The sequence below is a fragment of the Manacus candei genome, unplaced genomic scaffold (assembly GCF_025592945.1).
Source record: "Manacus candei isolate 608988 ecotype Guabito, Panama unplaced genomic scaffold, ASM2559294v1 h1tg000028l, whole genome shotgun sequence".
Classification (NCBI taxonomy): Eukaryota; Metazoa; Chordata; class Aves; order Passeriformes; family Pipridae; genus Manacus; species Manacus candei.
In genome coordinates this window covers 44,109,207-44,125,419 of record NW_026138076.1, presented here as the reverse complement: position 1 = coordinate 44,125,419, position 16,213 = coordinate 44,109,207, and the positions used below count along the sequence as shown (strand labels likewise).

The following is a 16,213-nucleotide window of genomic DNA, read 5'->3' as shown; positions in this document are numbered from 1 at the left end:
ACAACAAACACCGCCCCCCCAAAAAACACAACCCTCCCCAAAAAAAACCAACAAAAAAATCCCCAAAGAAACAAACAAAAAAACCCACAAAAACGCCACCCCCCAAAAAAATCAACCAAACAATAAACAACAACAACAAAAAAAACAAAACAAAAAGAAACAAAACAAACAACAACAACAAAACCCCAAACAAACACAAACAAACCCCCAAAACATAACAAAAAAAAAACCAACAAAAAAGCCCCCCAAAAATCCCCCCAAACCAGAAAACAAACCCAAACACAAAAAAACCCCATCACCACATCCCACCAAAAAAAAACAACAAAAAACAAAAAACCAACTAACACCATCACCCTCCAGAGCCCGTGGGCTGTGGCAGAGGGTAGGGAGCCGGTACGCGGAGCAGCATCCGCCCTCCCGCTCCCCCCGTCCCCTTTCCCCCCGTTCCCCCCCGGCAGCGCCCCTGGCGCGGTCCCGGGCAGGGCACGGCCATCCCGGCCCCTCTCTCCCGGCCCTGCCGGGCCGTACCACGAGCTCTCTCCCGGGCGGGGGGAGGCGGGCGCGGGGCGGCCCCGGGGGCCGCGCTGCCGCCGGACCCGCCGCCCCGGGCAGTGCGGGAGCACCGAGCGGAGATGCGGCCCCGCTGCCCCCCGGCTCCCGCCCCCGCCGGCTGCGGGCCGGCCCCGGGCGGGCCCGCTGGGCCGGGCGGGGTCCCCCCCCCGCCCTCCCCGTGGCCGGGGGTGGGCCGTGCGCCCGGATGTCGATCAAAATGAGCGAGCGCCAGCCCTGCGCCGGCCGCCCGGGCGGGGGGAGCCGCGGCGCGGGGGCACCGCGCAGCGCCGGGGAGGCGGCCGGCACATGGAACGGGGGGCTCGGGCAGCGGGGTAGAGCCCGGGCGGCTGCGGGGAGAGCTCATGGATAGAGGACGCTTGGCAGGATAACCCCGCGATGGCTGCTCAGTCGAGGTACGGCATTAAAATAACTTCGGCCGCGCTCGGTGCATCTCATTGAGGGGCTGCTCGTAGCCCGGCGGTGTTAGTGATGCCCTGGCTCGGGCACAGCTTGCTGTAGGCTTTTTACCCCGCGTCTCTGAAGTAGATTTTGTCTGTATATTTTGTTCACCGAACTGCCCGCTCCCTTCTCTCTGTGTAAACTTTATTTCGGCAGGGAAAACAAAAGTCTTAATCGCTCCCCGTCAAATGTCTCCTAGTCCAACAAGTTAAAAGCTCTTTGAAACTGATTTTCTTCTGAAACTGGTTTTCTTCTGCCCTATGGACTAGTCTGCTGTTTGTTTGTTTGTTTTCCCCTGTAACCAGCCTAGCGCGAATAGGTTTCTGTCATTGCTCACAGCAGTGTTTTAAGAGGCGGTAGATGGTTTCTGTCGGGTTGGGCTGGAGAGCTGGCCGGGTGCGATGGAAGCAGGTTGTGTCTGCTGGCGTGCAAATCTGCCGGGGAGGTGGGAGAGCAGAAAATGGTGACAAGAGAGGAGTGTAAAAAAGAGTTACGTAGTTGCCGTCAGGGAGAAACATTCAAGCTAAAATCCAGTCTTGGTTAAATACTTTTCAGCTGTGGTTATAAAGAAGCAACATCTTGCCTACTCTCGGGAGTGGGGGAAAGTGGGGGGAGTGTCCTATCTACAGTAAATTTCACATTCAGCATGGAGGAGGTAGCTTTTCTTAAGTTGTAGTACTTGATGGAGCAGTGCTATTTAAAGGACCTGTTAAATGCCTTTTTGCGTTTAGGATGCTTTAATGGGCATTTCAGAAATGCCACAGAGAGAAATTCCTTTTTGCTCTTTAGTCCCATACCAAACAGTCACCTTGCTCCCCTTTCCTGCAGGCAGGAGTTAAAAAAAAAAAAAAAAAGACTTAAAAATGGTGGCATATCCTACACAGAAGTTTGGCGCTCACAATGTATTTTCACAGTGGTGCTTTTCTGCAGGTTGGAAGCCAAGAGCTGGCTTTAAATTACATACTGGAGAAGGACAGAGCCCTGAGGTTTGGGGAGGAAGGAGGGGAAGACAGATTGCTTGTTTAACAGCTGAGCTCTTGTCAAGCTTCGATTGCCTGCTCTCCCTGCATGTGGGGAGGTTGGCAATACTTGACATAAAGAGTACTTGACAAAAAGGTAAAGGCTCAGTTTTTAACATATTTTTTTTCTTTTGTGTGATCGCTTATCCACATGATTTACTGGCCTGCATTATCAGCATTGCTGTAATAGGCCCGCATGCTAAGAGAGGACGCAGCATAAATCCTAGTGATGCTGCCTGGCCCTGGAGCTTGGCTTTGCTCCAAGGCCAGGGACACTCTTGATGTCTCAGAGGTTGCACAGTCATTTTCCTGGGTGGCAGGAGTGCATGAGGGAGCCAGGTCCCAGCAGTAGCCCCCAGCTTCAGCCAACTGGCTGAGAAAGGGCAGAGCTGGCAGTGGGACCAGTGAGCCACATCCGCCTGTAAAGTGAATGGTGCAGAGAATAGTTATGTATGTTGAGTGGTTCAAACTGAAGTGAGAAAAACAGGCCAAGGGTTGGGTCCACAGGGCCAAGTACTGCAGGGCAGGTGAAAGGACTGTGCCCCACACCTACCATCTGAGATGGGCATGTGGTCAAGACGTGCACCAGCCCTTCTGTACCCTCCCTTCTTATGCGTCATGTGCATTGGCTTTCGTGTTCGTCAGGATGCTGTGAGGTGCTCAAGCTGTAAAACTGCATCAGAGTGTTCCAGCATAGTGAGTAAGGAGATTACTCTGTATCCTTGAAAATCAGCGTTAGAGTAAAAAAGATTATTGCCCATTTTAAGTTATTTAAAGAGAGTAGGAGTGAATATGAGCGGCAGAAACGAGTCTGTAGGAAAGAGGCAGCATTTGCCAGAAAAGCCGATGCTTGTGGTATTTCTGTTTCAGTGGCACAGGTCCACAGGGGTATCCATCTCATTTCAAAAATTTGTGCTTTGTGAAAAAGTAGAAGCTTTTATTCAACAGTAAAGGATTAATTCATATTCATAATAAACAATTAGAGCTATACTGTGTGGGACTGAGAGGCAATATGTCTCCAGAATTCATTTGCCAAAACATGTCAGGGGTTTACTCTGCAAGGTAGCTGACAAATGCTGTGAGTGAGCTTTTTTGTGTTCATTTCCTCTTTGAAAAAAAAAACAAAACAAAACAAAACAAAAAAAAACCCTCACCAAACAAAAAAAAACCAAACCGCTTTTTGCAAGCTCAGTAAATTACTGATGAGGTGGTGTGATACCGAGCACGGTAGGGGTTTGTGTATCGCTCTGTAGGAGGCCTTCGGGCACTTCTCCATCTGCTCGTGTGCGCTGTTTCTCACATGCTCTATGTTTCAGCTGGTGAAAGTGATGGGACGTGGGGGAGGATACTTGTTTGGAAACAAGAAAATCCAGCATCCTTTCTTCAGCTTCAGTGCTGTGATGCTGAGCAGCTCAGTATTTGGGTTTCACTGTTTTGAAGGGTGGAAGGGTAAGGAAAACAAGGTGATTAACTGTGCCTGTTGCTGCTCTTTAGCACTTTAAAAACTGTAATAGTGATGACTGAGAAGCTGATGTGCTACTGGGTGCCATAACATTTTTAAAAATAGTAATCTTAAGAAATGATTATATGGTGGATTGGGTATGGTTTGTTTTCAGCTGTATGAGAATGATCAGCTTCTACCAATAGCTGCTGTAAATAGCTTACATCTGGAACTAGTAGGTGGAGAAACTATCCTCCAGGTAGTGTTGTTTTGTGTATAATATAGGTTGTTATTTTTTTTTAAGTTGCTCACTGAGCCGTAGGTTTGCAGCTGTAGCTTTCTATGCTCTCTCTTCTGGAATGCACAGATGATCTGATGCCTGTAGTGTCCCCAGGCAACAGGGCTTGTGTCAGGTTTTTATAGTATATTTAGGAACGTATGAGCAGAAGCAGAATTGATCTGAATGAGAACAAGTTTACTTTCTTGTTGAGTGTGGTGTGATACTCATCACATGCCGTTGGGCTGCTCTGAGGTAGGGCAGGATCCCTAGGAGGGGTGTGAGACAGGCTGGCACCTGCTCTTACTACAATGGATTAGGGAAGAGTGAAGACACGGCTCCTTAATGGAATGGTGGAGCCCATCTCTTTTCTGCTCCCTTCTTTGTTGAAATATCTGCTCTACTGCAGCAATTGCCAGCTGAGGATCTTCAGATGAATAACTAGGTTTTTTTAAGGTGTAGGCTGCTTTTCTCAGGCTTGTTAGGATCATTTAAAATTATCTGTAGACCCAGTAGGATACACTTATTTACAGTTGGTGGATAAACAAAATAGTTTATCATTTTGGATGCTAAGAATTTCTAGTTGTCATATAACCTGCCTTTCAGCCTAACCAGCAATGATTAGTATCATTGCTGGTGTGCAGAACCAGTGCAGTTTCCTAATCTTTATACATAGGTGACTACAGTAACACAGTCAGAGCAACATGAAATCTGAGTGTTGTACTGTCATCCCTGCTGGGCTCACCTTCCTCTTTCTCCTGAGTCAGCCCTGCAGGTAAAGGTAATGATGGACAGCAGCCTGGGAAGTCCTCTATTTCCACCCCCTAGAGCCAAGTCGTACCAGCTAAACCCAGCAGAGCCTTGAAACGAGGCAGTACCACTCATTTTTGTAGAAAAAGGTAGTGCTGTGCAGAAATAAAATGTGGCTTTATCTACATTTAAGTCATGGTGAATTCTGAAGGGAATAATAACACTGAGGCTTTTCCCTTAGGAGAAGCTATGTTGAATAATGCAGCTTAAGTTTGTTCTATGTCATTTCACAGCTTTCCTGGCCAGGTCTAAAGACACGTTTCATAACTGGTTTGTTTCATAGGTCGAGTTGATACAGGCAAATGCCAGTATTGGTGATGCTGCATTCTGGTCAGCTGATGTAGGTCAAGAAGGGCTGAAACAATGTCTTATTGGAGTTTACTTGTCTGTTGAAAGCTAAAACATCCCTTGAAACCCTGTTGGTTTTGCTTGTATGTTGCTACTAGCCCTACTGTAGAAATACAACTCTGTTTTCTCCAGAACCAGATGCCCAGATGATCCATGGCATGTTTTGTGGGTTTCTGGGGATTTTCAGTTCGCAGTTCCTTATTGCCTGGACTTTCTGAGCCTGGAGTCTGTTGCTTTGGGCAGGCCTACAGCTGAAACTCTCCCATACAGAAGAAAGGGATGCTTACAGAGCAGTGGATTTTTCAGACAGGTTTGCTGGTGTTTTGTTTGTTTGTTTTTGGTTCTTTTCGCAGTGAGAGTTGTTTGTAATAGGCCATTGAAAACTTTGAAATACAGTTGTATACAGCTCAAGTATGCCAGGACAAGGGAATGTTTCCTTAGGTCACATAATTTTCCTATGTCTGAATCTGTGTTATAGAGAGAGGCATTTTCTCACTGCTTTTTATGAGAAAATCATTTGCTAGTAAAACTGCAAGATGCAGCATCAATAGCAGGAAACAAGCGTTTAATGAACTGCATAAATTCTCCTCAGCACAGTGTAGTCATAGTGAGTGACAACATGAAGCTTTTAAATGGCTTTAAAATATAATAGAAAAGGTGTCTTCCTAAAGTACGTAGGCATGCTACAAAAACATCTTTCTGCATGAGGCAGAGGGCAGTGAAGTGAGGAAGAGTTGCCCACCGAGTGCAGGATGTCTTCCTAAGGCCCGGCTCTGGCTCAGGGTGGTTGAGAGCTTAGAGGCTAATTTGCTTTCATTTGCTTATCTGGCTTGTGAGCACCATGACAAAAGAGTTGCCTGGGCCTCCAAAAAAAAAAAAAAAAAGTAAGGAAAGTACTTATCTTGCTCAGTCTTGAACACAGCATGGAGATTTTTTTTTTTCCCCCCCTGTGGTAAGTTTTTCAAATTTGGCTACTGCAGTTCATCTGTGTCTGTGATAAAAATTAATAAGACACATGTAGCACTGTCTGGGGCAGGTATCACTCCAATGTTACCATAGGTGGATTAAGATAGAGCTGTATCTCTCCAGCAGAATGCTTTTATGGGGAACAGACAAGAGCTCCTACATGTGCTAAGAGCAGATTTTTCAGAGTTGCTTGTTCACAGGCAACTCAGGGAAGAGAAGTTGAATTCTACATCAGTACAGAATCAAGCAGCTGGATTCTGTGTTGGAAAGTGGTGAGAGGTAGAATCCTTCCTGCTTGTCTTCCCTCTCAACTGGGATGGCTGCTGTATGCAGAGCCAGCCACCAGCTCTCTTGTATGCTGCTGAGGTGCAGAAATTGTTGATCCCCTTATTTAACTGCATGGCTTATTAAAAGCACATTTGTTTTGCTGCCTTATTCTTGTATGAGGAGGGAGAGGTGGCAGACGGGGAGAAAAAGCAGGTATGTGGGCACAAAACTGAATTTGAGAAGGTGCTCTTCTCCTGTTAGTACTTCAGCATTGTCAAGCTGAGGTGTCTGGGGAGGTTTGATTAGGCAGCTTTCGTCAGAAATGCCACATGCTTCATGAAGATGTTTGTCTTCTGGATTAGGTTTAGATATCGTTTAGTGCGTAGAATTGTCATTTTCAGTTGTACTGAATGTTTATTGTACTAATGACCTAAAGTTGCCTTTACTGTTGTTTTTACAATGCTACTGTCAGGTTAAGCGAAAATAATGTCCCTGCTTTAATTTTTAGAGGAAGTTCAACAAGCAAATTGTTAATGTTTAACCTCAGAGACAACAGTAAAAGTCGTTTTCAGGATTGCAAGAACTGTGGGTTTCATTTTTATACTTGTAAAAAAAAAAGGGGGGGGGAGGGTGGCAACAAAAAGCAACCACAAAAACTCGCCAAAAATAGCAAAACAACAAGAAACTCCCCTACCCCCAATTCACCAGAACCTAAGCAGTAGCCCTTTTTAAAAAGAAACAAAAGAAGAAACTCTCGAGCATATGGTAGTATTTTTATTCTGTGTATCTTTGCTTAGAATGCCATGTACTGTGTAATCTATAAGCACCAAATGATGTATTCAGCAAGGTATGATCAGCTCCTTCGTGGCACAGTAGTGTTTAACAGCTGGTGTGTGTATGTGAGGTATGTAAGAGAGCATTAGTGCACATGCCTCTTCCCCAAGCTGAGTTATGGGCATTGCAGTTTGAAATGTGGGTGTCTGCTAGCATCTGAAATTGAAAGGAATTTTTAAAATGTAGAGTAGTAAAGGGATATTTACATCTTTAAAGCATGTGGTAAGAAATTGCTTTTAGTATTTTTGTTCTTCTGCAGTTTGTAAGGTTTTGCTTAAAAAGATATTACTGAGATAATTCATCTTTGCAAGCGCAGCTTAGAAACTCTCCCTCATAACTGTTATGCAGCTATTTCTCAATAATCCTCTCCCCCCACAGGCTATTTTGGAAAAATCATCCTAATCTGAAGACAGGGAATATGCTGGCATTTTAGGAGTGCTTTGGTGACATGCTTCTCTTTTCCATGTCCCCACAGCCCTCAGCAGAACAAGCTGTTCTAGGGAAGGTTGTTTTTGTGATGTCAGTAAGCCGTGGTTCAGCTGAGAACAGGCTGTCAGTCTAGGGGCCTATTTCTTCATAGCTTTGCTAAAATAATGTGTGCTAACAGAAGGATTGCACGGGCTATCCCTCTGTGCTGCAGAGCTGGGAGGTTTGCTTGGATTTTTCAAAGACTCCCTTAGAGTTGCCATTACCTGGAAGCTGCCGTGTCTGTCTGTCTGTCACTGCAGGCCTTTTTTACTGTGAAAAGTTCTGCTGGCATAGCTAAAAGGCAGCAAATATACTGCAGAGGTGAGATAACTGTGTTAGCTAAAGCTTAGTGTGAACTCCATGATAGTGGTGAATAAGGCTTCTGGGAGGATGGATATGGGATGATGGCTATAAGCTGTGTTTGGCCAAAGAGCTTTTCTGGACCACTGTGTCTCCCTTCTTTGTCCAGACCCTGCAGCTCCCTTGGAGCAACTTAGTCTGCTTTGTCCAGCAGTTAATTTTTAATTGGTGAAAATAAAAACCCATCTCTGTCCAGGGGGACCATGATGTTTCCTGTAGTTCTACTTGAAAGTTTCTCCTCAATTTTACCTGGTTTTGGTTGGTCTGTTTGCCATTTTCTGGCTTGTGCCTCTCTTTAGTATTTGCTACTGGAAAGCTAAGCCTGTTTGAAAACTCTTTAGTCACAGCTTGGCATGCAGTTAATGCTCAGTCTGTGCTGAAGGACAGTCTTGTCCAATGCACACCCAGATTTGAGGTACATCCCAGTCTGGAGAGGGAACTTGGATGTTTTCCCCATGGTCCTGTCTTGTTCAGACTGATAGGAAACTTATGGCAGTACATGAAGCAGTGCTTCTCCCTTCAAAGATACTTATTTTCAAAGCTTTAAGAACATCAATTCAGAAGCATGTGAAGTTTAGATGGTTTTTTTTTTTCCCCTTGCATCTGTGAGCATATTTTATGTACATTCATTTTTGAAAGCTCGTTGTTTTCAACCTGTTTAGATGCTCTGTATCTCAGAAGTGTTTAAATATGTTTAAAGTTTTGGGGTTGATTTTGGGTTTCTTATTTAACACGTGATACTCTGTAACTTCCACTTTGGCAACAAGATGAATGACTGCCTTAATGTTTAAAGGAAATGTGATCACTTTGCTGAGGTTTTGGAACACCATTGACAATCCTTATCTGTTTGTAAACCCCTATCCATTTTACATGGACTGGCTTCAGCAAACTAATAATAGTCTTTCTTTGCTTAGCTGGGTTTGTGACCCTCCTAAGAAGAAATGCCTGGTTCTGTGTAAAGCACTATAGGGGTAAAAAACTACTGGTCTAGAGCATAAGAAAATTCTGTGTAATCACCTAGATTTGGAAGAGACAGAAAAATAGGTAAAATTGTGTTCTATTCTTTGAGAAAGTCTAATCTGCTTTTAGAAACACCATAATAATGAGGTGTATTATTCAGAAACATGGGGTACTTTTACCATTGCATCCTACAGGAAAAGCAGTTGACTTGTACGATGAGGCATTAAAATCAATAGACCAAAATAACTTCCTAAATTGGCTAACTTGGAAAAATTCAGTAACTCAGTGTTTCACCTTTGAAAAAAGACTTGATCATTTAGTGAATTAAGTACCATAAAGCTTTCCCCTGCACTTCTCTATTTATTTGTAACAAAAATGAAGAGTTTACCCTGCGAAAAGAGAAGGAAAAAAACATCAACAGCTTTACTTCAGCAAAGTCTAGAATTTCCCTCTGAAGGTGGCCTTAACTTTTTGTTGTTGTTCCCTCCTCCTTCCAAAAACAGCTCCAAACTCCTGGTGGTTAAATGGCATGACTTCAGCCTTGGTTCCAAGTGAGCCTAATGAGATGGGATCCAAACTGGAGTTTCTGCACCTACCTTAGCATGTCACTGAGCATAATGAGTAGTGCTGTTGCTTGGTGCTGTGGTGCATGGACAGTGCAGCTCTACATGGGCAGGACCACAGTGGATTAAAGTGGATGGATGAAACTGTCAGTCTGCAAAAACCGATAACATTAAAACTTGGCTCCCAAGTTGCTTCTTCCATTACTTAAACATGTGAATCAGTCTGGCTTCTAATGATTTGGAAAGGGTGTTTTCTTTCTAAGTTAGTTAAGTAAACTGGATGAACTGACCTACAGAATATAAGTTTCCCTCATTGCACATCCCTTTTTCCTGTGCCTTTGGTGCACTGCTTTTCACAGCCAGAACATTCTTTCTGTAATTCTTAAATTAATGAAAGCCGTTTGTAATTATAACATAAACTGGGAATTGCAACCAAAACCTTCTTGGGCTGTGTTTTGACAACTCTTTTGGTGTGTCTTGATGTTGTTTTGCTGTTTGAACAACTTGTGAGAGAATTTATCATGGAAACTGAGAAACTGTGCTTACTAAAAAAATCCAACCAAACCACCCCAAATCAAAGAAAAAGAAAACCACACACACACAACCCCCCTATCCTGTAATGCCTATAAAGCCAGATGTGATCTGGGTTAGTTTTTAAAATCTAATGAACATTTAGTTGACACTCTGTCCTTTGTGACCTTGTGTCATTTTGTGGCCAAATACAGTTGTTTCAGTTCTTACTTAGAACTGACTTTAGTATCTGTGCTGTACTTAGTTATAAAGAGACATGTATGGAGCATATGGTGTTTCAGTCAAGGGTTCTGCATTCAGTACTGTTTCCACTCAGCTCCCTTAAGAGTGCTTATTCCTATAGCTTTCTGATTTGGCAATAATCATTTGTGCTAGTTAAAACAGTAGGGAGTAGGAGAAAAGGTCCTATTTTCAGCTATAGCAAAAGGAAACATCAAAATTGTGTTTAAAAATATTCTCCCCCCTTGCCTCGTCCCCACCCTCCCCCCCCCAAAAAAAGGTCTGATAGAAATGCAGTATAAAAGAAGGTATTGTGAAGAAAACTCTGCTTTCTGTGTCCAATCCCCATCTTCTGGGGAATTTCTTCTTTACTTCCCTGTTCCTTTGTGCATTGATTTAATATCAAGTTAGTGGTTTCCTTTTGTAAAAATTGCTTCCTTGAAAATGGACCATCCTCCTCCCTTGCAGCCTAATGATGGAAAAGCACAGATGATATTGATATAAGCTATGTTTACTTGAGTGTAACAACTTTAAAGACTGTTTGTGTACAGTAATCTGCCAAGTGAATAATGATTTGGTTTTGCTTGTTCAATATTTCTTTCTTTCCCCTAGAGAGGGGGAGGAAAAACCAGTAGCAGTTACTGGAGTTAATAAGATGCATTTAAAAGGTCTTTAATTAAACCATGCAGTTTTCTTCGAAGGTCCTTGAACTATTCTTTCACCCCTTCCTCCTCTCTTTCGCTCGGGTAAGTGCAAGTAAGATCCAGTGCAAGTGAGGTGCAGGCACTGACTAGGTAGAGGTCTTGGATCCTTCTTACACACAGCAAAGTCTCAATGAAAAGTAGGAAACCAGAGGAGGGTTAAAATGGTTTGTGTGAGTTCGGCTGGCCAAGGGTGTGCTGAAAGCTGAGGCAGCGTTGAGAATCAGCCGTGCCAGGGCTCAGCAGGGTGTACGTGCAAGGTGTTGTAACAGCTGCTGCTCCAAATTTCATGGGTTACATCGTTCTCATTTGGGACCAAATTGTAGCCTTCAGCATGTACACTGGATTCCAGCTGCTCTATTCCCTCCACATCTTTTGAGAGACTTAAACGGTGTATTTTAAGGCGATGTGCTACTTTGGTGAAAAGAGGAATTTAGACCAGTATCTGGTTTTCTAGTTTCCTTTGGCTTTAACCTTTCAAGTCCAATTCAAGAAGGTGTTCCTGGTAAAGAGCTGTGCTTGAACTTGTGCTCAAAATGAATTCTCGACCTGGAGATTTTACACAGAGAATGGTTTTTGCATGTGTGTAAGCACGTGCTCAAAATGGATTCCTGGTTCACAATTTGAAACTGAGGAATGACTGCTAGGTGTGTGTGTGACAGAAGAAGAGATGTGGAGGAGGCAGGGATATTGACTTTACCATTTCCTTTGTTTTTTCTCTGTTGTGTGTATTGCTACAAGTATCACAGCAGGGCTGTCTTAAGTGAAAAAATGTGGAGTTAAGGCACAATATGCTAGTCGTGAAGGATTCTAAGAGTTGTTCTGAGAATGAATAAAGGGGAAGTTTCAGGTAGAATAGAAAAAATGCATAAATAGTGAGGCTCTGTTCTTTCCTTACTGCCATTTTTCAAGTGGCTTCCAGAAATACTTATGCATAACAAGTTTGCTATGCAGAATTCTACTTCTCTGTGACTGCATGTTCAGTAACTGTGCCAACTAAGCAATTGAGTAAGATGGAAAAGATGCAGAGTGTATTACAAAATGTGTGCTGAGATTTAGTTATCCTGTGGTTTAAAAAAAGAAGAGTTGTTCTAAGTCGCTGTGATAAGCTTGCATTTTCTTGAGAAATCTAGCTTTCTACAGATGACTTGGCTAGATGTTACTTGGGTTATGTGAGGTGTTGGAGGTGTTATTCACTGTGTTTGTGGATGCTTCATTAATGAATCTTTGGGCCAGCAAGAGACTACAGGGAGATGAAACAATCCAGAGTCAGTGCATCCCCATGACAATGCAGGAAGTTGTCTGGTTGGAAGCAGGTTGTTCAAGAGGCTTACCATGCTTGGCACTGGATGTAGCTCTAGGCACACAGTCAGGGGGTGAGGGAAAGTCCAGCAGCCTACATGCAAAAAATTTAAAACATTCTGCAGAAGCTTGATGCAATGGTTACTCGTGGGCATCTGGTCTGTCCCTTGGTGAGCAAAGTGCAGACCTCCTGCCTCATCTTAGGGCCGTGAATGAGTACTGTTGGGAACATGCGTGGGAGGGCAGGGGATGAGGAACCCCAGGGAGAGGCAGTGCTGATTCATTCTCCTCCAAAACTGTCTGTTGCCACTGAGGACAGGAACTCAGAGGCTGTTGGTTGTTCACAATGAAAATACTCATAAGGGCAGAGGCTGGAAGGGTGTTATCAGAGAAGGCAATGTATTCCCTGGAAGGTGTCCCGAGTCACCACTGAGTGGACAAAATGCTCCATATGCCCGGTGAAACTCTTCATGTGTATTCCTGCAGCACTTTCCTGTGATTTTCCAGCCTTGTCCACAAGCTTGGCATAAAATCACCACCGTTGTTTGGGCAGATGTGACTTCTTTGAGAGGGGTAGTTTCCCCAGAGAAAAGGAGAACTGGTTGAGAACAGTCTTCGAAAGATTCGATCCCCTAGATGGTTTAAACTGCAAATAAAACTATACTGAGCCTAGAAGACAATGAAATAAGAGCTACAACATAATTAATAAGTACTTTGATTGCTCCTTGAGGTGGCCAGTTTTTATAGATGTAAAATTTCCTTGATATTTCTTACTCTGCTCTTAGAGGCATAAGAAATGATGCTGTGTTTACAGAGGAACTCACCCCCACATAGGTGTCTGGCCAGTGACTTTTCTCCAGTTTCACCCAGTCTCTTGGCAGGCAATCAACTCTTCCATTGCTCACCCACATTGGCCCATCTGCAAGCATGCTGCCTGTCCTCTCCCATGTTTTGGGACCCTGCCTAAGAGGAGGATCTCTCTTATCGACCTGTGAGCACTGCCTGTTCTTCCTGGGCTGCTTCACCGGGGCTCTGCCTGACAGGCATCTGCTCCTGCTGTTGCATTACATTGTTTGCTCAAGTGTTTAACAAAGTGCTTTTAATGGAAACATAAAACCGGATAGAAATACAGAGCCTAATGGAATAATCTCTTAATTGCAGTGCTGCAAATGACTATTCAGCACATGATTACTGTACTTCCAGGGGGAACAGTGGGCAGGAAAAAATATTGAATGAAAGACACTAAACACTTCAACTGCTAAAAATGATGATTTATTGCCAATCTGAGCATCAGGCTAAGCAGGGCAAATAAACTGACAATAGTAAGTGCTTTTGGAGGTAGAAATTGCCTCATTCAGGGTATTCACTGTGTGCAACATGTAAATTCTACCAGGATAAACGCACAAAGAGCGATTAATTAATAGTGGTGAGATACTCATGCATGCAGTGTCCTTAGGCAACCCAGAAAAAGTATTTATCAGCACATTGCCCAATTATTGGCAGATAACTGCTGGCATGTAGTAGTTTGCTACTTCAGCTAGAAAATGCATTGTCCCTCTGCCTCCCTGTAAAAATCATAGGTTTTGCTGTGTTACGTGGTTTGCAAAAAATCCCTCACGTTTTCCAGCAGCAAAGATGTGCTCAGAGGCACATTGACATTATCAATTTTTGGTACTGCTGCAAGCCTTTCGAGGCACATTAGTCCTTAAAGAAACTGTGTCTATCCTTTGGATATCTCACCCGGGTTAGGCAGTGCCAGGTAAAAAAAAAAAATTAATTCAGTACTGAGCTGTTGATTTGGTGTACAGCTGAGTTCTCTCCAGACACAGAGCATGGCTATCAGGGAACATGTTCTCCAGGAGCATATGCTGCTCAGGGAGGCAAGGCGAGTGGTTTGGAAGTGGCCTTGCTGGTTCCCACCAGCACTCCTCTTTCCCATGATTTGATGTGTGGTTTCCCTGTGCTGCCCAAGGACAAGGCCGCCTGACTTCGCCTGCCCGCAGAAGCCCCTCTGTCGCTCAGGCCTTTCTTTCCATGTTTGGGACACGCCACATGCCTGTTGGACTCACATTCTGGTGCACACAGATGCAGACCAAGCAGGTCAGAGAGATTTCCAGTGTTTGCAGTGGGTCTTGGTGCTGCCAAGCCCATGCTGCTGTCCCGTGGGAACTGGAGCTGGCTGTTGCTTTTGGTCTGAGCCGGTGTGATGTTCCCACTGCCTGCACACAAATGTGGCTAACCGTGGTGAAGCTGATCAGTGTGCTGTTTGTCATGGCAGCTTCCAATACCAAGGGGAAGATTAGGGGCTTTTCAAATAGAGATTCAGATGATGCAGGGGAAATTTTTCTGGTTTGTTTTGTTTTAATTTGAAAATCAGAAAGGTGTTGGATAAATGTGTACAGAATTGAAGAGGGAAAATATTTGTGGCCGTTTTATTATTATTTTCTTAAAGGAGAAACTTTTCCTAGTTGCTAAAAAGTAACAGCTTGTGTAAATATTCTTAAAAAGCAGGAAAAATGAGAGATAAGATGTTTCAGAGTGTATTTTGGAGGGGCATATGCTTTGCAATGTGCATTAGGCATGCATCAGTACCTGCCTAATGCACCCTGTCATGGATTATTGCTCTTGCTTAGATTGAACACTTGCCAAGTTCTTTCAAATGACAATGAGATGCTTTGTTCAGGCTGATGATTCAAATGCAGTTTGAAACTCCAGCATATAGAGACACTAGGCTACAGAGCATGTGCACCTCTTAATAAAATTGAACAACAGATACAAACCATAGGAAAATTAGCAGGTGCTTCTGTGTGTGGATGAAAAAAAAATAGGAAACACTTCTAGAATAATTATAGTCTGGCAGAGGCTGCAGGAAAGACTTTTAAATAGGCTTTTCACCATATAAACAGATCTTTTCAACAAACATTGCTAATCTTGTTATGTTTCTACGTAGTCCTTGCTATGCAGATAAGACTTGTCCAACCTGTTACTCAGTACATGCTGTTATGTAAGTGGAAAACTCAAATAGGAAACCTTTTAATGTGATGGGTTTGCTGCTAATTCCTATGAAAGTAGGAAAGAATCTAGCTCTTTAATATTCTTTAATTTTTCTTAATCAGAGTTTAGTTATGGTACTGGCCTTTTCATAGCACATTGACTGATTTAGTCAATTGTTTAGGAAGGATTTGCACATAGAATATGTTTCACAAGAAAATTTATAGATTTGCTTACATGCTTAATAGGTTGCAGGGGATTAAAGATTCAGAAGGCAGAATTGCACTTACCCGTATTTCTGACACAGTTTCAAATCCTCATATTTGTAGCTTTTGCTTTTGTTATGCTTCACAGCAAATTAAATCACTGATAGCATTTCATGTGTAATTTATTATTTGAACAGCTTCAGGTTTGCAGTCATGAAAGCAGCAAATTTGAAGGCTGATGTTACATTCTTCTTTACACTGGGCTGTATTTGCGTTGAGCTGTAGGGCTTCAAGAGTATATGCTGGCCAACAGCTGGGATGGTCACAGAGGGCAGAAAGGAGGACCCTTCCAACCATGCAGGAAATCTGAGGTGAAAGGCTCCTGGGCTCTGCAGCAATCTCACTGCCAGTCTTGCAAGCTGTCTGACAGCGTTTAGAACAAACTGGGTGAAGTCAGGGTTTAAGGGAATTGGCTTACATGCCTTAAAATTGTGTGGATATTTCTGTTGCCTCAAGAAGAGGATTGACAAAAACCGAGTTGAGATGTATGTGCATGTATTAGTGTGTATCATGCAAAGCAAGAGGAGGTAATGCTGAAACTGGTGCTCCACCTGTGTGACACAGTGAAGGGAGTGTGCAGGGGCTCTTGCTGGAGAAATGGTGCTAAGTTGAGCTGCGTGTGAAAGGAGAATGTGGCAATAGATGTATGTTGTGGCACCTGTGGATGACATGCAATGTGACTGATGGCCTTAGGAGCTGCTTGGCAGAGCATGGACAAGGTCAGCTGATAGCAGGCTCCTGCAGAAAACCAGTGACATGTTCACGTGGCTGGATGTACAGGAAATTCAGCTATGAGAGAAGTACTGTGTGAGAAGATGTTTAAAATGCAGACTGACAAAGCAGCTGCTCATTAAACGTTTCAGTTTTTCTTTTACTAAT

At 43.6% G+C, this 16,213-nt stretch overlaps 1 protein-coding gene across 1 annotated transcript in view; it reads left to right on the top strand.

Annotated features, from left to right (window-relative positions):
* The first annotated feature begins 832 nt into the window (after window positions 1–832).
* Window positions 833–16,213, top strand: part of AFF1 (ALF transcription elongation factor 1) — a 74,629-nt gene continuing 59,248 nt past the window's right edge. Inside the window, exon 1 of the mRNA XM_051790903.1 lies at window positions 833–965. Coding sequence (XP_051646863.1) covers window positions 949–965 — 17 coding nt within the window. The 5' untranslated portion in view covers window positions 833–948. The remainder of the gene's footprint in view (window positions 966–16,213) is intronic.